This window comes from Pseudoliparis swirei, chromosome 4, assembly GCF_029220125.1.
Source record: "Pseudoliparis swirei isolate HS2019 ecotype Mariana Trench chromosome 4, NWPU_hadal_v1, whole genome shotgun sequence".
NCBI classification, from domain to species: domain Eukaryota; kingdom Metazoa; phylum Chordata; class Actinopteri; order Perciformes; family Liparidae; genus Pseudoliparis; species Pseudoliparis swirei.
Window position 1 is genome coordinate 7,459,975 of NC_079391.1, and position 14,344 is coordinate 7,474,318.

At 41.4% G+C, this 14,344-nt stretch overlaps 1 protein-coding gene across 2 annotated transcripts in view; it reads right to left on the reverse strand.

Moving 5' to 3' along the window:
- itsn2b (intersectin 2b) overlaps positions 1 to 13,845 on the reverse strand; it is a 32,990-nt gene extending 19,145 nt beyond the window's left edge. The window contains exons 1-11 of one of the 2 annotated variants that reach the window (XM_056412328.1): positions 13,661 to 13,845; positions 5,795 to 5,868; positions 4,610 to 4,693; positions 4,259 to 4,322; positions 3,953 to 4,140; positions 3,082 to 3,342; positions 2,520 to 2,613; positions 2,272 to 2,408; positions 1,436 to 1,499; positions 978 to 1,115; positions 765 to 850 (exon numbers count right to left, since the gene is read on the reverse strand). In XM_056412328.1, coding sequence (XP_056268303.1) covers positions 765 to 850; positions 978 to 1,115; positions 1,436 to 1,499; positions 2,272 to 2,408; positions 2,520 to 2,613; positions 3,082 to 3,342; positions 3,953 to 4,140; positions 4,259 to 4,322; positions 4,610 to 4,693; positions 5,795 to 5,801 — 1,123 coding nt within the window. In that variant the 5' untranslated portion in view covers positions 5,802 to 5,868; positions 13,661 to 13,845. Of the gene's footprint in view, positions 1 to 764; positions 851 to 977; positions 1,116 to 1,435; positions 1,500 to 2,271; positions 2,409 to 2,519; positions 2,614 to 3,081; positions 3,343 to 3,952; positions 4,141 to 4,258; positions 4,323 to 4,609; positions 4,694 to 5,794; positions 5,869 to 11,909; positions 11,929 to 13,660 lie in introns of those variants that run through there. The other variant, XM_056412329.1, reaches the window with a different exon arrangement.
- Between the last annotated feature and the right edge of the window lie 499 nt (positions 13,846 to 14,344).

The window sequence follows — 14,344 nt, forward strand, 5'->3', positions numbered from 1 at the left end:
CAGCCACTGAGTGCCATCCATTATTTTGATTTAGGGATCTAAAAATAGCATTTAGCTGTTAACGTGACGTTTAAAAACACTCGACATAATTATAACTGCTGCTACACTTTGTGTGTGAGAGGCGTGTGTGTGTACAGCAGGCCGTCTTTGGCTACAGCTTAGGCTGCTGCAAGCTGCCACTGCACATTTATGTTAATACTATTAAATTGTGACTCAATGAGTGAATATAAGTGTAAATATGATTTGAGAGATGTTTGTAAATTCACGGTACAAAAGGGATTAAATGAAGATGTATTTCTATTGTAGGAGTCAAATTATGGAATAATGTTGAAATGGATGTAAGACTGGTGAACTCCTTTTTGGTCTTCAAGGGAATTATTTATAAAACAATTCTTGAGAGTTATAAATGTAATTAAAAACGTATTAATATGGAAGATGTATGTGGTAGTATATATAAATTTATTTTGTTTATTGTTGTTTTATTTTCTTCTTTATTTTATATACATTTTCTGATTTATTTTTGATTTCAATTTAGGATAGGAATTTATAAGCATTTTTTGCTTCTACCTATACCTTTTCAGTCTTTCTCTTTTGTATATTATATAGGATAATATTGTATTTGATTTGATTGACTGAATAAAAAAAAATATATATATAAACAGCGAGTTTGACAGCCATAGCCATCGATCAATGTTATCGGGTTACGAGGAAGTGTTGCTGCCTTGCGTTATCTTAGCAATAGAGAATATAGTGCGAGTACTGACTGTTGTATTTGGATTTCTGTGCCGGTTCTATGTCCAAGTCATCAGTCAGCGCAGCATAGAGAGAACTGGATCCATTCACTGCAGCCCTGGAACCCAACAGAAATACACGTGTGCATTAATGGCGTCCGTGTTCAATGCACTTACATGTCGTCAACACTTACATCTACTCAACACAGTTTTTATTCTGAAATTGCGGCAAACGTGTGCACGTACCTTTGCGAGGGCGGCACCAGCTCCGTTGGCAGTGTTAGCGGCAGCGGTTGTCCAAACTTTGCGCAGTCCACGAGATGCATCGCCAGGATGAACTCCTCAGCTTTGAGTTTCCCGTCCTTATCCACATCAGCTAAAGTCCTGGGGGAGGATTGCAAATCAGAGGTGCAAGGTTTATACATGACTTCATACAGGACAGGAACTTTATGACCATGAGAGAAAGTCTTCAATGCGATTCAAACGCTTCGCTTGCACATGTATGTGAGGCTTCTGATCTACATTGATAGTCCAGTCTAACTTGAGGGTTAAAAGAGAACAGTTGTAGGAATCAATTGCATTCAAAAAGGGTTTCAGGAGTTAATCCAACCCCCAAACTAGTCACAGCATAGGTACAGAATTAAGACTTGTTTTAGAATAACAACCTCTCTCTCTCACACTCTCTCACACTCTCTCTCTCTCACCAGATGGAAGCCAGCTGTGTCTGAGTCAGCATTGTGGTCGCCATGGCACCTCTCACCTGCTGACCTGGCAACAAGAGTGACACATGTGAGAACACCTGCATAACAGAGATGTGCGTGTGGTGGAGAAAGGAAAGGGTCATGGGCGTGTGTGAGGACCTGTACAGTCGGTGCTCATTTACTCATTAAAATAAATACGCGGCAGGTGCACAAAGAGGGCAGTGCCATGCATCAACACGGCTGGGTTACAAAACTGACTCCAGGTCCTCTTGATGTTTTAATAAAAGTGTAAACAAAATTACATTTGAGGAAATTAGAAACCTTTTAACTTTCATCCACTCAGCCGAGATGATAATCAAAAGACTGACAGTACCTACAACAGTCAGACGGTTTTATAAATAGGCCAAAGTTTATCTCACAGAAACTGGTCTGTTGTGCTGTAATCTACAACAGAGATTGGACCAAGAGCTCATGATGAAGAAACAATTACTTGTATAATGTATTTAATGCGCTAGAATGCACAGTCACACATGCAGAAATGATCTGAGGAAGTGTGTATGTGTGCGCACGCATGCACAATCGCCGTTTGACTAAATCGTGGGTATTTCAAAAGAACAGGTCCAACAAGGCTGGCATTAACAGAACGCAAATGCATACTTGTGTGTGTGTGTGTGTGTGTTGAGAAACTGCGCCTGTGTCTTAACACACTGACATCTGGGGCAGAAACACCCTCCAATTGCTTAAGAGTTAGTTAAGACTTGACACACACACACAAAAAGAAAGAGGGTGGCAATCGTTCAGTACACACGCACACACACATGCACGCACACGCTTCGTACCACTGAGGTATCCTGACATGTGTTTATCCAGGCTGTTGAACTGCTGTCTGTATTTGAGCCTGGCGGCATGAGGCACGGCCCAGTCGCTGGGAACGGTAGCCATGGGGGACATCACAGAGGGGGAAGAGGACGCCGAGCTGAGAGACAAACGGAGGAGACACACAAATACTAGCTGAATGCAACAGACTTCATAAATGAGGACCTCGAGAAATTGCTTAGTGCTTCCACATTTGTGCGTTGTGTGTTACCCGATAGATCCGAGGTCCATCATGGATGAGGCCTTCATACCAGAAGAGGAGAGTCCGAGCGAAGAGGAGTAGGGGGATGCAGAGCGAGGTACGCCTGACAGCACAAACACATATCCATTACACACTTTCATATATAACTGAGATATCATCAGGGCTGTCGTCGACGACAAACATTCTTAGACGATTTTGATGATTAATCAGCAGCCCTAGATATCACGATGGCATTTAATGGTAGTCTTCAACTACAAAATCATAATGAATTTTTTTTTTTTACAGTTTCAGAAAGAATGAAACGGGAGGAGAGTTCTACAATGGGTCAGAAATATATTGCCATCCAGCCAAGCTGTTTGTATGGAGATGAGACACAGAGATCCAGAATCCTTCCTTTTCCCCATAGAAATGTTTCTTCATCTGCCCTCTGCTGCAAACGTATACAATATTTACTCTTAGAGTAATGCGTCATCGAAAATAAACCACTTGAACGTGAAAATCAGGAAGGACAGATGAATGTATTTAATCCTACAGGAGACTAAAAAGCTGGAAATAAAAAAAACATCCGTACCACTGGCCAAAGCTCCAACTGCGTACGGGTCGAGAAGTCCAATGGAGCCGTTGGGCAAGGTGGCGCTTCCCATGGTGGGCATCATCGACCTGGAGGGGGTGGAGATTACTAGAGGGCTCAGGCCCGTTGCTGTAGGAACCAAAGGGGTGTAGCCTGTCATTGGAGTCAAAAGTGAGTGTCCAGGGGTGGCCATGGAGATGGGCGTAAACATTGGAAGGCTTGTTCCAGTCATCATGGACATGTTAGGCACAGTAGCCATACCTAGGACACACACAAAATAAACCAGTCAGATAACACAGGACTCAAAATGTTTGTGTGAGAGACAAACTTAGTTTGTCAATAGTTGTTTAAATCAACAACAACAAAATGTAAATGTTTGCATTTATTCTAGTTCTAGTAAAAAATTCTAGTAGCTTTATTGTCAATTTCTTCACATGTTAAGACATACAAAGGAATCGATAGGACGTTTCCCACTCTCCCACGGTGAAACATATAAAAGTGCACAGGCACAACAGATAAGACAAGACATTTCCTAATACTAAGTAAACATAAAGATTCACGTACAGTTGTTATAAATACTCTAAATACGTAATACAATTTTAAACAAGTGAATACAAGTGATTAAAGTGCAGAGTTTTGAGTGATTTTTTAGGGGGGCGGGGGGATTTTCAGCTTCCTGTCAGACTGGAGGATATGGCTGGGGGGAGTGAGTGGAGAGAATTTAGCTTCCTGACAGCTTGGTGTATGAAGCCATTACTGAGTCTGGTGGTATATTATATCTTTTAATCTGCATGTTTTTGTGTTTACGGCTTTGATTGTTCAAGCAAATTACACATTTTCACATTGTGGATAGGTAATGATAATAGTGTACCATAGGCTGGGTTGGTCAACAATGAGGTGGGGTTATTAAGGCTGGGAGCCGGCACGGGAGGCTGCTTCATGATGATCGGCAGTCCTGAGGGAAGCGGTGTACCCTGGAGTTTTAGCTTTATGAGCTTCATAGCGATGGAGAACTCCAACCTGTCCATCTTTCCATCTTTATTCATGTCAGCCAGAGCCCTGAGAGGAAAATAACAACAGAGAGAGACACCGGTTAAGTGCTACAGATTACAGTAAAAACTTCCAGAGAACCCATTGCTCAAAAATGTGAGTGTGTGAGAGTCTGTGTGTTTCTCACCATATCTCCGCCAAAACTGAAGCAGGAAGCCCCGATAGGAGCAAAAACTTCCTTGCCTGCTCCCCTACAGAAAGAGACCGAAAAGGGAAGAAACAGAGAAACACAAGAACATTGAAATTCCCCCGCATGCAAAGCTGGAAAAAATGTGTCTGCATGCAAAACATCTTCAGCATTCCTGGGCCTGCCTGAGCATTTCGACAACATTCGTTTCTAACTTTAGAGCTTCTTATGTATTATTGTGAATTACTGCGCTTCGTACAGCTAATGGCCGTGTCCTAGTCAAACAGCATTATGACACGTACGGGCAGAGAAATGGCTGTTGGTGTGATGTGCACCGATTAGTGTGTGTACCTGAGACATAGCCCATTGATGGGGAGAGGGTGTCAAACTTCTGATCATGTTTGACCCTCTCCTCCGGGGAGATCGCCCACACACCTAGAGAGAAACAGGAGAAATGTCAACGTGGGAAGCAAACAAACATGGGACATAGCCGTGACATTAGAGGAGTGTTAGCCCAGTCGGCATCGTGCCGCGTTAACCCTCCTGTTACCTTCGGGTCAATTTGACCCCATTCAATGTTTAAACCCTCCTGTTACCTTTACATTTACGGACATATTTTACCCTCGGGGTCAATTTGACCCCAGCAATTAAAACCTCCAGAAAATTATTAGAATTAATATTGTTTCCCAAGTTTAAGTGTGAGGTGCTTTATGTTTGTTTGTTGATTACCTAAATAGTTCTTTAAATATATAAAAAAGTTGATATTTCTTATATGTTTGACACAGTGAAAAACAGCCTGGGGTCAAATTGACCAGAAAGAACACCGACATTAAACATTGAATGGGGTCAAATTGACCCTAAAGGTAACAGGAGGGTTAAGAAGCAGAGAAAATAAACCGTATGCTCCTCGAACAGGCCCATGGCTGTTCCACCATCTCAATGTTTGCATAAATCAAGCGTACATTACACCTAAATCTGAGCAAAGCAAAGAAGCATGGTTACAAAGAAGTAAAGAACCATAGCGCACAAACACAAATACACACTCGCACACGGATGACAGAAATCCCAGAGGCCCGGGAGCTGGGAATGCACCAATATTGACAAAGTGATAATGAAGAGCACTGTTCCTGTGTCACTTTGTCCAGACACATGAGCAGTTACCCCGCGGCAAGAAGCGGCGAAGGGACACTTTACTTTATAAACTTTTACTCCTGTGACTGGCACCGTGAACAAAGCTGGTGTCAAAAATATGGAAATAAATGGACTGCATTATGACCACGGGGCACAACAATTGTGCTGGTCCAGAGGGGAACAGTGGAGCTTTTAAGATGGAAACCTCACCCACACAGTCAGAAACACTGAAGACACTAGAGTGCGTTCAGACAGCGCTACGTGCAGCCACGCTTTGGAGTCAAACGAGGAATTATCAGAGCTATCAATGCGTTAGCTTAGCGGATATGCGGAGGCAAAAGAAACACACAGCACTCAATGCACACACACACATACACACACACACACACACTGCAGTGGTCTTACCATTCATTTTTGCAGGTGGCAGAGGCAGAGAGGGGGAACTCCCGGCGGCGTCCTCAGCTACGGCTCGCAGCCATCTGTAAAACACACAGTCACAGCCCAGTCATCACTCAATGCTGCAGCTAAGACAGGACAGCGGTGTCACAGAGGAGAGAGAGAGAGAGAGGGAGAGAAAAGGCAGAGAGAGAGAGAGAGATTCTGGTCAGTCAGCAGAGTAACACAGAGCTCTTCCTGTTCTCTTCCGTCAGGAGCACTTTGGCCACGTCCCAAAAGCTTTTAAACTACTGGGATGTGTTCCAACACTATCCACACAGCCCATGTAATGGCCAGATACCAACACGACACAAGCTAGACTTATAGATTCATTAGAAAGCATTTACAGCAGAAATATATAAACTCCTGACTAGGACTGTGATGGACCGGTTAGAAAAGCAGAACACATCAGTTCTTCATGCTGCTGACGGCCATCTGGTCTGGTTCACATTCATGCTGCGAACGCCATCAACGGCTCACGGTGTGCAGGAGAGACACTGATCATCTGATGAATAGTTGAATCCTACTCGACTGTAACACACTGTGTTCTGAAGTATCCTGATGGTTTATGTTGTACTGTGGAGGCCAAAAGTGATCCAAAAAAAAGCTCCAATGGTTATCCACTGTGGGCCTCAGAAAATAAACATGTGGAAGGATCGTTTTGTGTCGTCATTCGTTGGTTGTAAAGCTTCGACGTTGCCAACTTCATACAAGACTAAGATCTGCTCTGAGAGACTGTAGCCTACTTGAGGCAAAGCAAGGGTTTGAGTTTGAGTTAATGCTCACAAAGGTAACATAATGATGCGTCACGTTACAATTCCCATATTACCGTGAGTTAGTTTTCCAGAATAAAGATTGTGTATGTGTCAAATGCAGTTTGCCAAACAGGATGACGACTGCATCCCGTCACATTTTGCAGCATCACAAGCCAGCGTGCTTTTCGGGGAATTATGACCCACAACCCTGTGTGTGGCGGCTGTATGAACAAGAGGGTCGATGCATTGTTATAATTACATAGTATGTCCCTATTGAATGTGGCTGCTTCAGTATGTACACCATGCATGCATACATTTGCTAACTAGAATGGGCACTCGGTAGAGCGCATACCTTCGCATATCACAAGATTGGGCATTGAATTATGAACATGTTGGCATTAGTTGCATGCCAATTGGACAAAAATGTATCGTGCTATGGTAAAAAAAGAGTTTGACCTTTCCATGACCTTGACCTTTGACCCGATTGATCCCAAAATCTAATCAAATGGTCCCCGGATAATAACCAATCATCCCACCAAATTTCATGCGATTCAAGAACATTTTGACCTGTTCATGACCTTTGACCTTGACCTTTGACCCGATCGATCCCAAAATCTAATCAACTGGTCCCCGGAAAATAAAGAATCATCCCACCAAATTTCATGCGATTCGGTTCAATACTTTTTGAGTTCTGCGAAAGATTTTGACCTGTTCATGACCTTTGACCTTTGACCCGATCGATCCCAAAATCTCATCAACTGGTCCCCGGATAATAAACAATCATCCCACCAAATTTCATGCGATTCGGTTCAATACTTTTTGAGTTTTGCGAATAATACGCATACAAATAAATAAATAAATACACGGCGATCAAAACATAACCTTCCGGCATTTTCAATGCGAAGGTAATTAGCACTCAAGGCAAAGTTCAGCAGAGGTTGATGGAAAGGTATTCCAGGTATTTGGTCATTGGACAAATGAACATTTTGTCCCGGCGACAGAGATAGACGAAAAGTCAGAGGACCAATACAGTAATTAGAATTAATCAATGAATGTGTGTCACAAACATCATCATGGCAATCCATCCAAGAAATCTCACTCAAAACTGCAAGAAGAGTCTTTATGCTTCATCTTCTCGGTACATAAACGCCTGATGACAATCCATCAAGCTGTTCAGTCCGATACCAACCAACCGTGATTGCCAATAAAACAGATATTTAAATGATTTTGAAACCTGCCTTCCCGTCCCCCGTGACCACTCCTTTCTCAACGTGTGTTACATCATGCTTGTGAAAGCAAGTGTGGGATTCCAGCTGCTGTCACATGGGCCTATTTTCTGTAGTGGGAGGGTCCAAATGTTCTGCTAGGTACGCTTTGTAGGTTTTAAGTGATTCATTACTACGTTTAGTGCAGGGGTCGATGTGTCCCTCTCCATGTTTCTTTGATATAGTTCACAATAATAATAGATTTCTTAACATTGTTGTCAGATGAAAAAGCCAGAACTAGTCAACTCAAGAAAATAACTGATTTATTATTTTAAATATTTGTATTTTTTGTCAAGCGATTAGACCACATTTTATCTTTTCTTCTTTTTTGCTTGGTATGGTTAGGAGGCCGTTTGTGGGAGGTCACAACATCATGAATGTACAAGACTTTGTGTCTTGAAATAGAGCCAACACAAACTGCCATATTTAGTCCAAAACAGTTTGGCAGTAAGTGTAAATATTTGCTTCAACACAGGGCAGATGACAAAAGGCCACACGTACTGTGAGGACTAAATTTGAAGAAAGTATTCTTAAACAACTGAATATATAAAATCTGACAACAAATAAACTGCGTAATAGTTGGGTATGGAGGACTTAAAATGTCTTAAGTATAAATCAATAAATAAAAGAGCGAAATAAAAAAGAAATACAGAAATAGATTTATTTAATGATGTCCTGTTTAGGTATAACTTATTTATTTATTCTTGTATTTATACATTTATTTAAACATTTATTTATTTATTCCTGTATTTATTTATACATGTATTTAAGCATTTATTTATTTATTCCTGTATGTATATATTTATTTAAGCATTTATTTATTTATTCCTGTATGTATTCCTGCATTTACTTATTTATACTGAAGACATTTTAAGTCCTCCATAGTTGGGGACTATCAGACTATCATGGAGGTTCTTTAGCTTTCACATTACATCATTACTGGCACGCTGAAAACCTGCATCCTTCATGGCTCCCTCATCCGTCAGCCAGTCGCTGAAAGGAAAGAAATTCCAATCCTTCTTCTCAACACTTCCTGCCCGGTAACCCACAGGCATTTCCTCATCAGACGTCAGTTAACAGGAAGTGTTCGTGGATTATTGGCAGAGGGACAGCTTTGATGTCCCAGAAAATATAAGCTAGAGAACAAGAATTGTAGATCGACGCGTGATTTTTTTAAGAAGCTACATGACTGTTCACCGACTCGTCTGCCGATATGCACGAGAGAGAACTTGAATGGGATAAAGAGAAAAACAATGACAAGGGGAGAGTAAAAGCGTCTCGCCTTTCTGTGAACGTAGTCGGATCGATGCGGTCACGAGGGCGGAAAACTGCAAGGGAGGCTAATCTACTGTCTGCCATCTGTCACTCTCCCTCTCACATACTTCCCTCCTCCTGGGTCAATTACTCCTGTTCATTACACGCCTTTTCTTTAAATTATTCTTTTTCATTCTGCCCGTGACCTTCATTTGTAGTCTTCGGACAATATTAGATGACTGTGTGCATATGGATTCAAATCGAAGTAAGTTGTGCAGCAGTCATAACTCTGATACAGCTAAATAAAGAAGTCAGTCTACCATTTAGTTAAGTGTATTGATTATTCATTAGAAAAAATGCCACAGCCATGAACTCAGTTAACACATAATTATGGCCTGATACTATTTCCTGCGCTACACTGTTACGACCATGTGGAATATAGTTATATATATATATATATATATATTGTAAGAGTCACAAGTGTGTTTTTAGTAAATTTAAATTTCAGAATTGTTTATAATTTAATATTTAGATTTATGCTCACTTTGAACTGTAAGTTGAATACATTGAAAGATCTTTATGTTAATGACTGACGCTCGGGCCAGGCTATTTAATGACGTCATGACGGCAACAGGTGTAAGAACAGAGCCGCATTAGACATGAGAGATATAGTTTTTTTAACCGTAAGACCATGAGATCGTTTTGAACGTTTATTATTTTGTATACTTTGTCAGCGTTTTTTGCCGTTTAAAATAAAATCGAAAGAAAAGGAAATGAACGGTCTCCTGTCATGCGCGTGAGAGGAAACTCACTGCGTCTGCAGCTCTTTAGCGGATTAAGAAAACAACAACGACGGAACGCCGCTACATATATATATATATATAATATAGACTGGTTTATTTGTGTACTAAAACACACACTTTTCCAAAAGGTTCCATCACATCTGGTCATCAAAGAGTTGCAGCCAAATTTTACACTTCAATAACAAACATGTAAATCTCAACGGATGCACTTTCCCTAATTTATGAACTTTTTGTACGTATCGACAAACCTACCTACATGTCAAAACAAGATAGAGTGATAAGGCTCTCGTCATGCACTGTGACCTCTGGTAGTGCAACACTGGAGGAATAATGAATAAATGATTTAAGGTTCACTGTATCCAGGGTGACAGGAGTCAGATGTTTCCTGACTGAACAGCCGTCTGACCAACTGACCGACTGAACTACTGACTTGGTTGGCGCAGGTATTTGACTTCAGTGGGGAGACTCGGCTTTGCAAACCTCATGCAAATTCTCTGAAGGGTCACTTTACCTGTGATGCAGGACGTATAAAACAAAAACAAGGTTGTAAAGCGGTCTGCAGGAACCCGATGCCCTGTTTTGATAGCGTTACAGTCGATATTATAAAAAGGGAAATTTAAATTATACATTTATAGATTATTGTATTGACAGTTTATTTCTGATTAGCTGAGCAGTTTTCTGAAGATAAGAAAAACATTTTAAATACTGACTGTGCAGAGTCAGTATTGAATGGAGGCGACAGGAAGCACGCCTTTGATTTCCATTCAGCTTTAGCAATATCATTCTGTGACGCTGCATTTAATTTACAGGATGGACATACACTATTTTTAAATACACACAATACCCTGATTTGGGGAATTTCTTTTTTTTACCAAAATACAATCTCGGATGGTCCTATTGTTAGATCACAATACGGGCAGTGAGAATGTTTATTAATACCAGATCAGATGTCATTACCCAGATAATGCATCCTACACAAAACACATGTTGACACCTGATGCACAAGTGGCCTCACGATCAAGGTGCCCAGAACAGGTGAGGAGCCTCTCAGACCAGCACAGGTGTCATCAATATGGTTAACGATGTGGTCCCTTTCAGAGCATCTGTAAGCCTCGTTTCTAAACTAGAAGACACGAGGCTCATGGCTCTGAAACTAGTAAAGCTGAAGGATGTGCAGTATTATAAACTACACCTGAGGTTTTCCTCTATAAAGTTAAAACATCCTGTTGGGAAAAGGGCTTGTTGGTCCAAAGCAACGCTGTGCAGTCCCTTTTCATTCGCCTGAGTGGATGGCCGTTTGGTAAAAAACAATATATATTTCGAAACGTCTTTCAGCTTCATTTTTGTTGGTCTAAAAGTTATGTTTAACTATTTTTCAAGGTCAATGTGAACCACTTAATGCTGTATTAATTTCATTCATGAATTGGTTATGTTGGTCAGAACTCACTTGCCTCACTTCTGCTTTGGTTCCTGCTGAAAGACCGGGACACTTCCATCTCTCAGTTAGTATACACGACACTGAACACTGTTGGATAAATAGCCTGGCTGCCCCTGACATTAGCTGCTCCAGTAGCAGCTTTTAACCTGCATGTCTGTCTCTTCTGCTCCGTTTAATGAGCACTTTCTGAACTGCACCTTGCTGCCAAGTAGACTCTTCACATCGACAGTATGCAGAATTCAATGAAGAACCAGACCGCAATGGATGAGACTAAAAGATGTTTTTCAATCTGCTTTTCTCCTCTTAAATCCCTCATTCCCTACTTGTCTTTTGGACAGTCATTTTTTCCTCTCGCTCTCTTTTCGGGAGTTATTGGATATCGATGTCTGCCCCTCTGCCCTTTCCTCGACACTCTTCCAGTTGTCTGACCCTGACCTGTCCTCATCACTAGACAAGCAGTCTGTTCTATGAAAGCATTGATTTTCAGCCACCCCGCTGACCTCACACCAATGACATCATCTCCATCCCGATGACTCTTTTTCTGTGCGTGTCTATGTGCAGTAGAATTACCCTTGCTCCAGTCCTTTGGCCGCCGATTATCGCTCATTCCCCACTCCTCTTCTGTGTCATTATTTCCGTGTCTTTCCGACTGCTTCCCACCGCACAGCACAAGGCACCCATCTACTCTGCCGTAATCACCCCAAACCACCAGTTCTGTTCACACACAGAGAAACGGTTGCAAAGGCCATCTAGAGTGCTTGTTTAATATTTGGTTTAATTAACATTGTTTGCAATGCTGGGTTATTTGTTTTCTTAGGAGGCAAGGCTTGCCTCTCCCTTCTTTAGTCTACTTTGACCCACCCTGATTTGTTCATATATATCAGGAGGCTACGACAGACCTGGTGAGAGTACCCGAATAAGATTGTTTTTTTTAATATAACAAGGGTTCCAAATACTAAAAATAACAAACGATGATCAGCAATAAAATTATGAAAAGGTAATGGAAGCTTTTGCTTGATGGAAATGTCTGTTGCAATATCAGACGCTCTACTTAACCAGACTTTAAATATATCACTGTATGTGTCAAAGCAATTATACACAATCCCTTAACAACCAGATGCAAACTTAATAACACTAACCCCGTACTGGTGGCATCAATTCTCTAAACAGAGCAGCCGATAGTCCAGCCTCTTCATCATGCATCTCCAAGCACTTCCAACTGAATCATTATCCTGACAGTTTTTACTGAACCATCCATTCTCTCTGTATCTCGAAACCAATTCTATTTTCCAAGGAAATTGTCATAAAATTGCTGCATGGTCACAAGAACATTGTAAAAGACGACACAATGTCAGTGTCAGGGAATGACACCATGACATTTGTATTGGAATGAACTTCAGCGTTACACCTGCTAATGTTGATGATGCATTAATTTGGTGTGGCTGCATTTGATGGGATTGCTTTTGTTTTTCTTCTACAATAAAAAAGGTAATTTGTGCTAATTTTTTTTCAATTAAATGCGGTCATGTGGCCTTGCTGTCAAAAATAGACCTGGGTGAGGTGCTCGTGAATGCACCTCGTTGGGTGTCAAATATAGGTAAACTCCACTGGTGGTATGACAACAAAATAAAACGCATTACATTATTTATGTGTATCAAATGCTGACAACACATTTGTTAAATAATAATTATTGCGGATTGCTAAACCACTGGTTGTATTTTAATGATGCAATTAAGTTATGCATATTTACTTGTCGGCTAAGACAACAAGAGACCCACGAGGGGACAACCCAAAATAAATCAAAATAATACAAAATTACCGAGCACTACTTCTCTATTGCGAACAACAGAGACTTCATTCCCAATCTCAAATTGACCTACACCTCAATGTGTAGCAACGATAAACCGATGGAGTAACATTCCCTGATCACATTGTCACCAGACCCGTCTTCCTGCAATGCAACCTGCTCAACTCGTTTCAACGGGGAGGAATATGAGACTGACCTGCAGACCTGCCTCAACAAACTTAACAGCGGGAGCAATAAACACCCCGTGTGTCGTTATCGATAACCCCCAACAAATAATGAAATCATAATTTAGCTAGCGAGACTAATCCAATCCCAGCTGAGTAGCAACCCCCCTTCAAAGATAGATTTTCATTTATTCCTGAATCAAAGAAGGCGAACTACACATAAAATGAAAAGATGAAACTGTACGTAGCGTAATCCAAACACGAAAACTAAGAGTAATCCTCAGAAACACTTCACATCTCACTGTTAAACTTACACACTCTTGCTTAGATAGGCAGTTTCGCTTGCGTACCTCTCTCACAGCGGCCGAAAAACATCAACTTTCCGAGCTTCTGAGGGGTCCGAAATTATCTTCCACGACTTCCGGACGGTTTCCCCCGCACACCGTGAAGGTTTATTGTCCAAGGAGAGCCGTATTATGGGAGAAATGTTCACGTTTAGCAGCCGTGTTGCTCAGAGTAGAACCTGTTGCTGACAGCTCGGTGTGTCACACCAACAACATGGCTGACGAGTCGTGATCCGCGGCGGTGTGGCTGTTAACGTGTGACGGAGTGGGAGGAGAGAGACCGGGAGGACAGGCTGATGGAGGGGGGGGAGAGGAGGGTTGTCAATTGATGGGAGAGCTGATGAGAGAGAGAGATATAAGGAAGAAGGCAACACTACAACTAGTCTTTTTTCTCTGTCATTTTAAGTTGAACTGACTTGATTCAACTTCACCTACAACCGCTCTAACGTTATATGTCGATATAAGGAAAGTTATTTATATGGTCCGTGTACGTTCAACGAGCGTTTGATTTATAGTTTAGTCGATAAAACGAGAATACAGAAAAATTTGTTTTTTAACCGGCTTTTGCAAATCCTTCTTTTATTATCTTTGCGAAGAGAGACGCAGAGCAGGGCCGGTGACCGGAAGTACGAGTCTATCAAAAATAAAAGCCGCGGCAATAAAAATTGAAGAGAAGACATTTTTTATTTA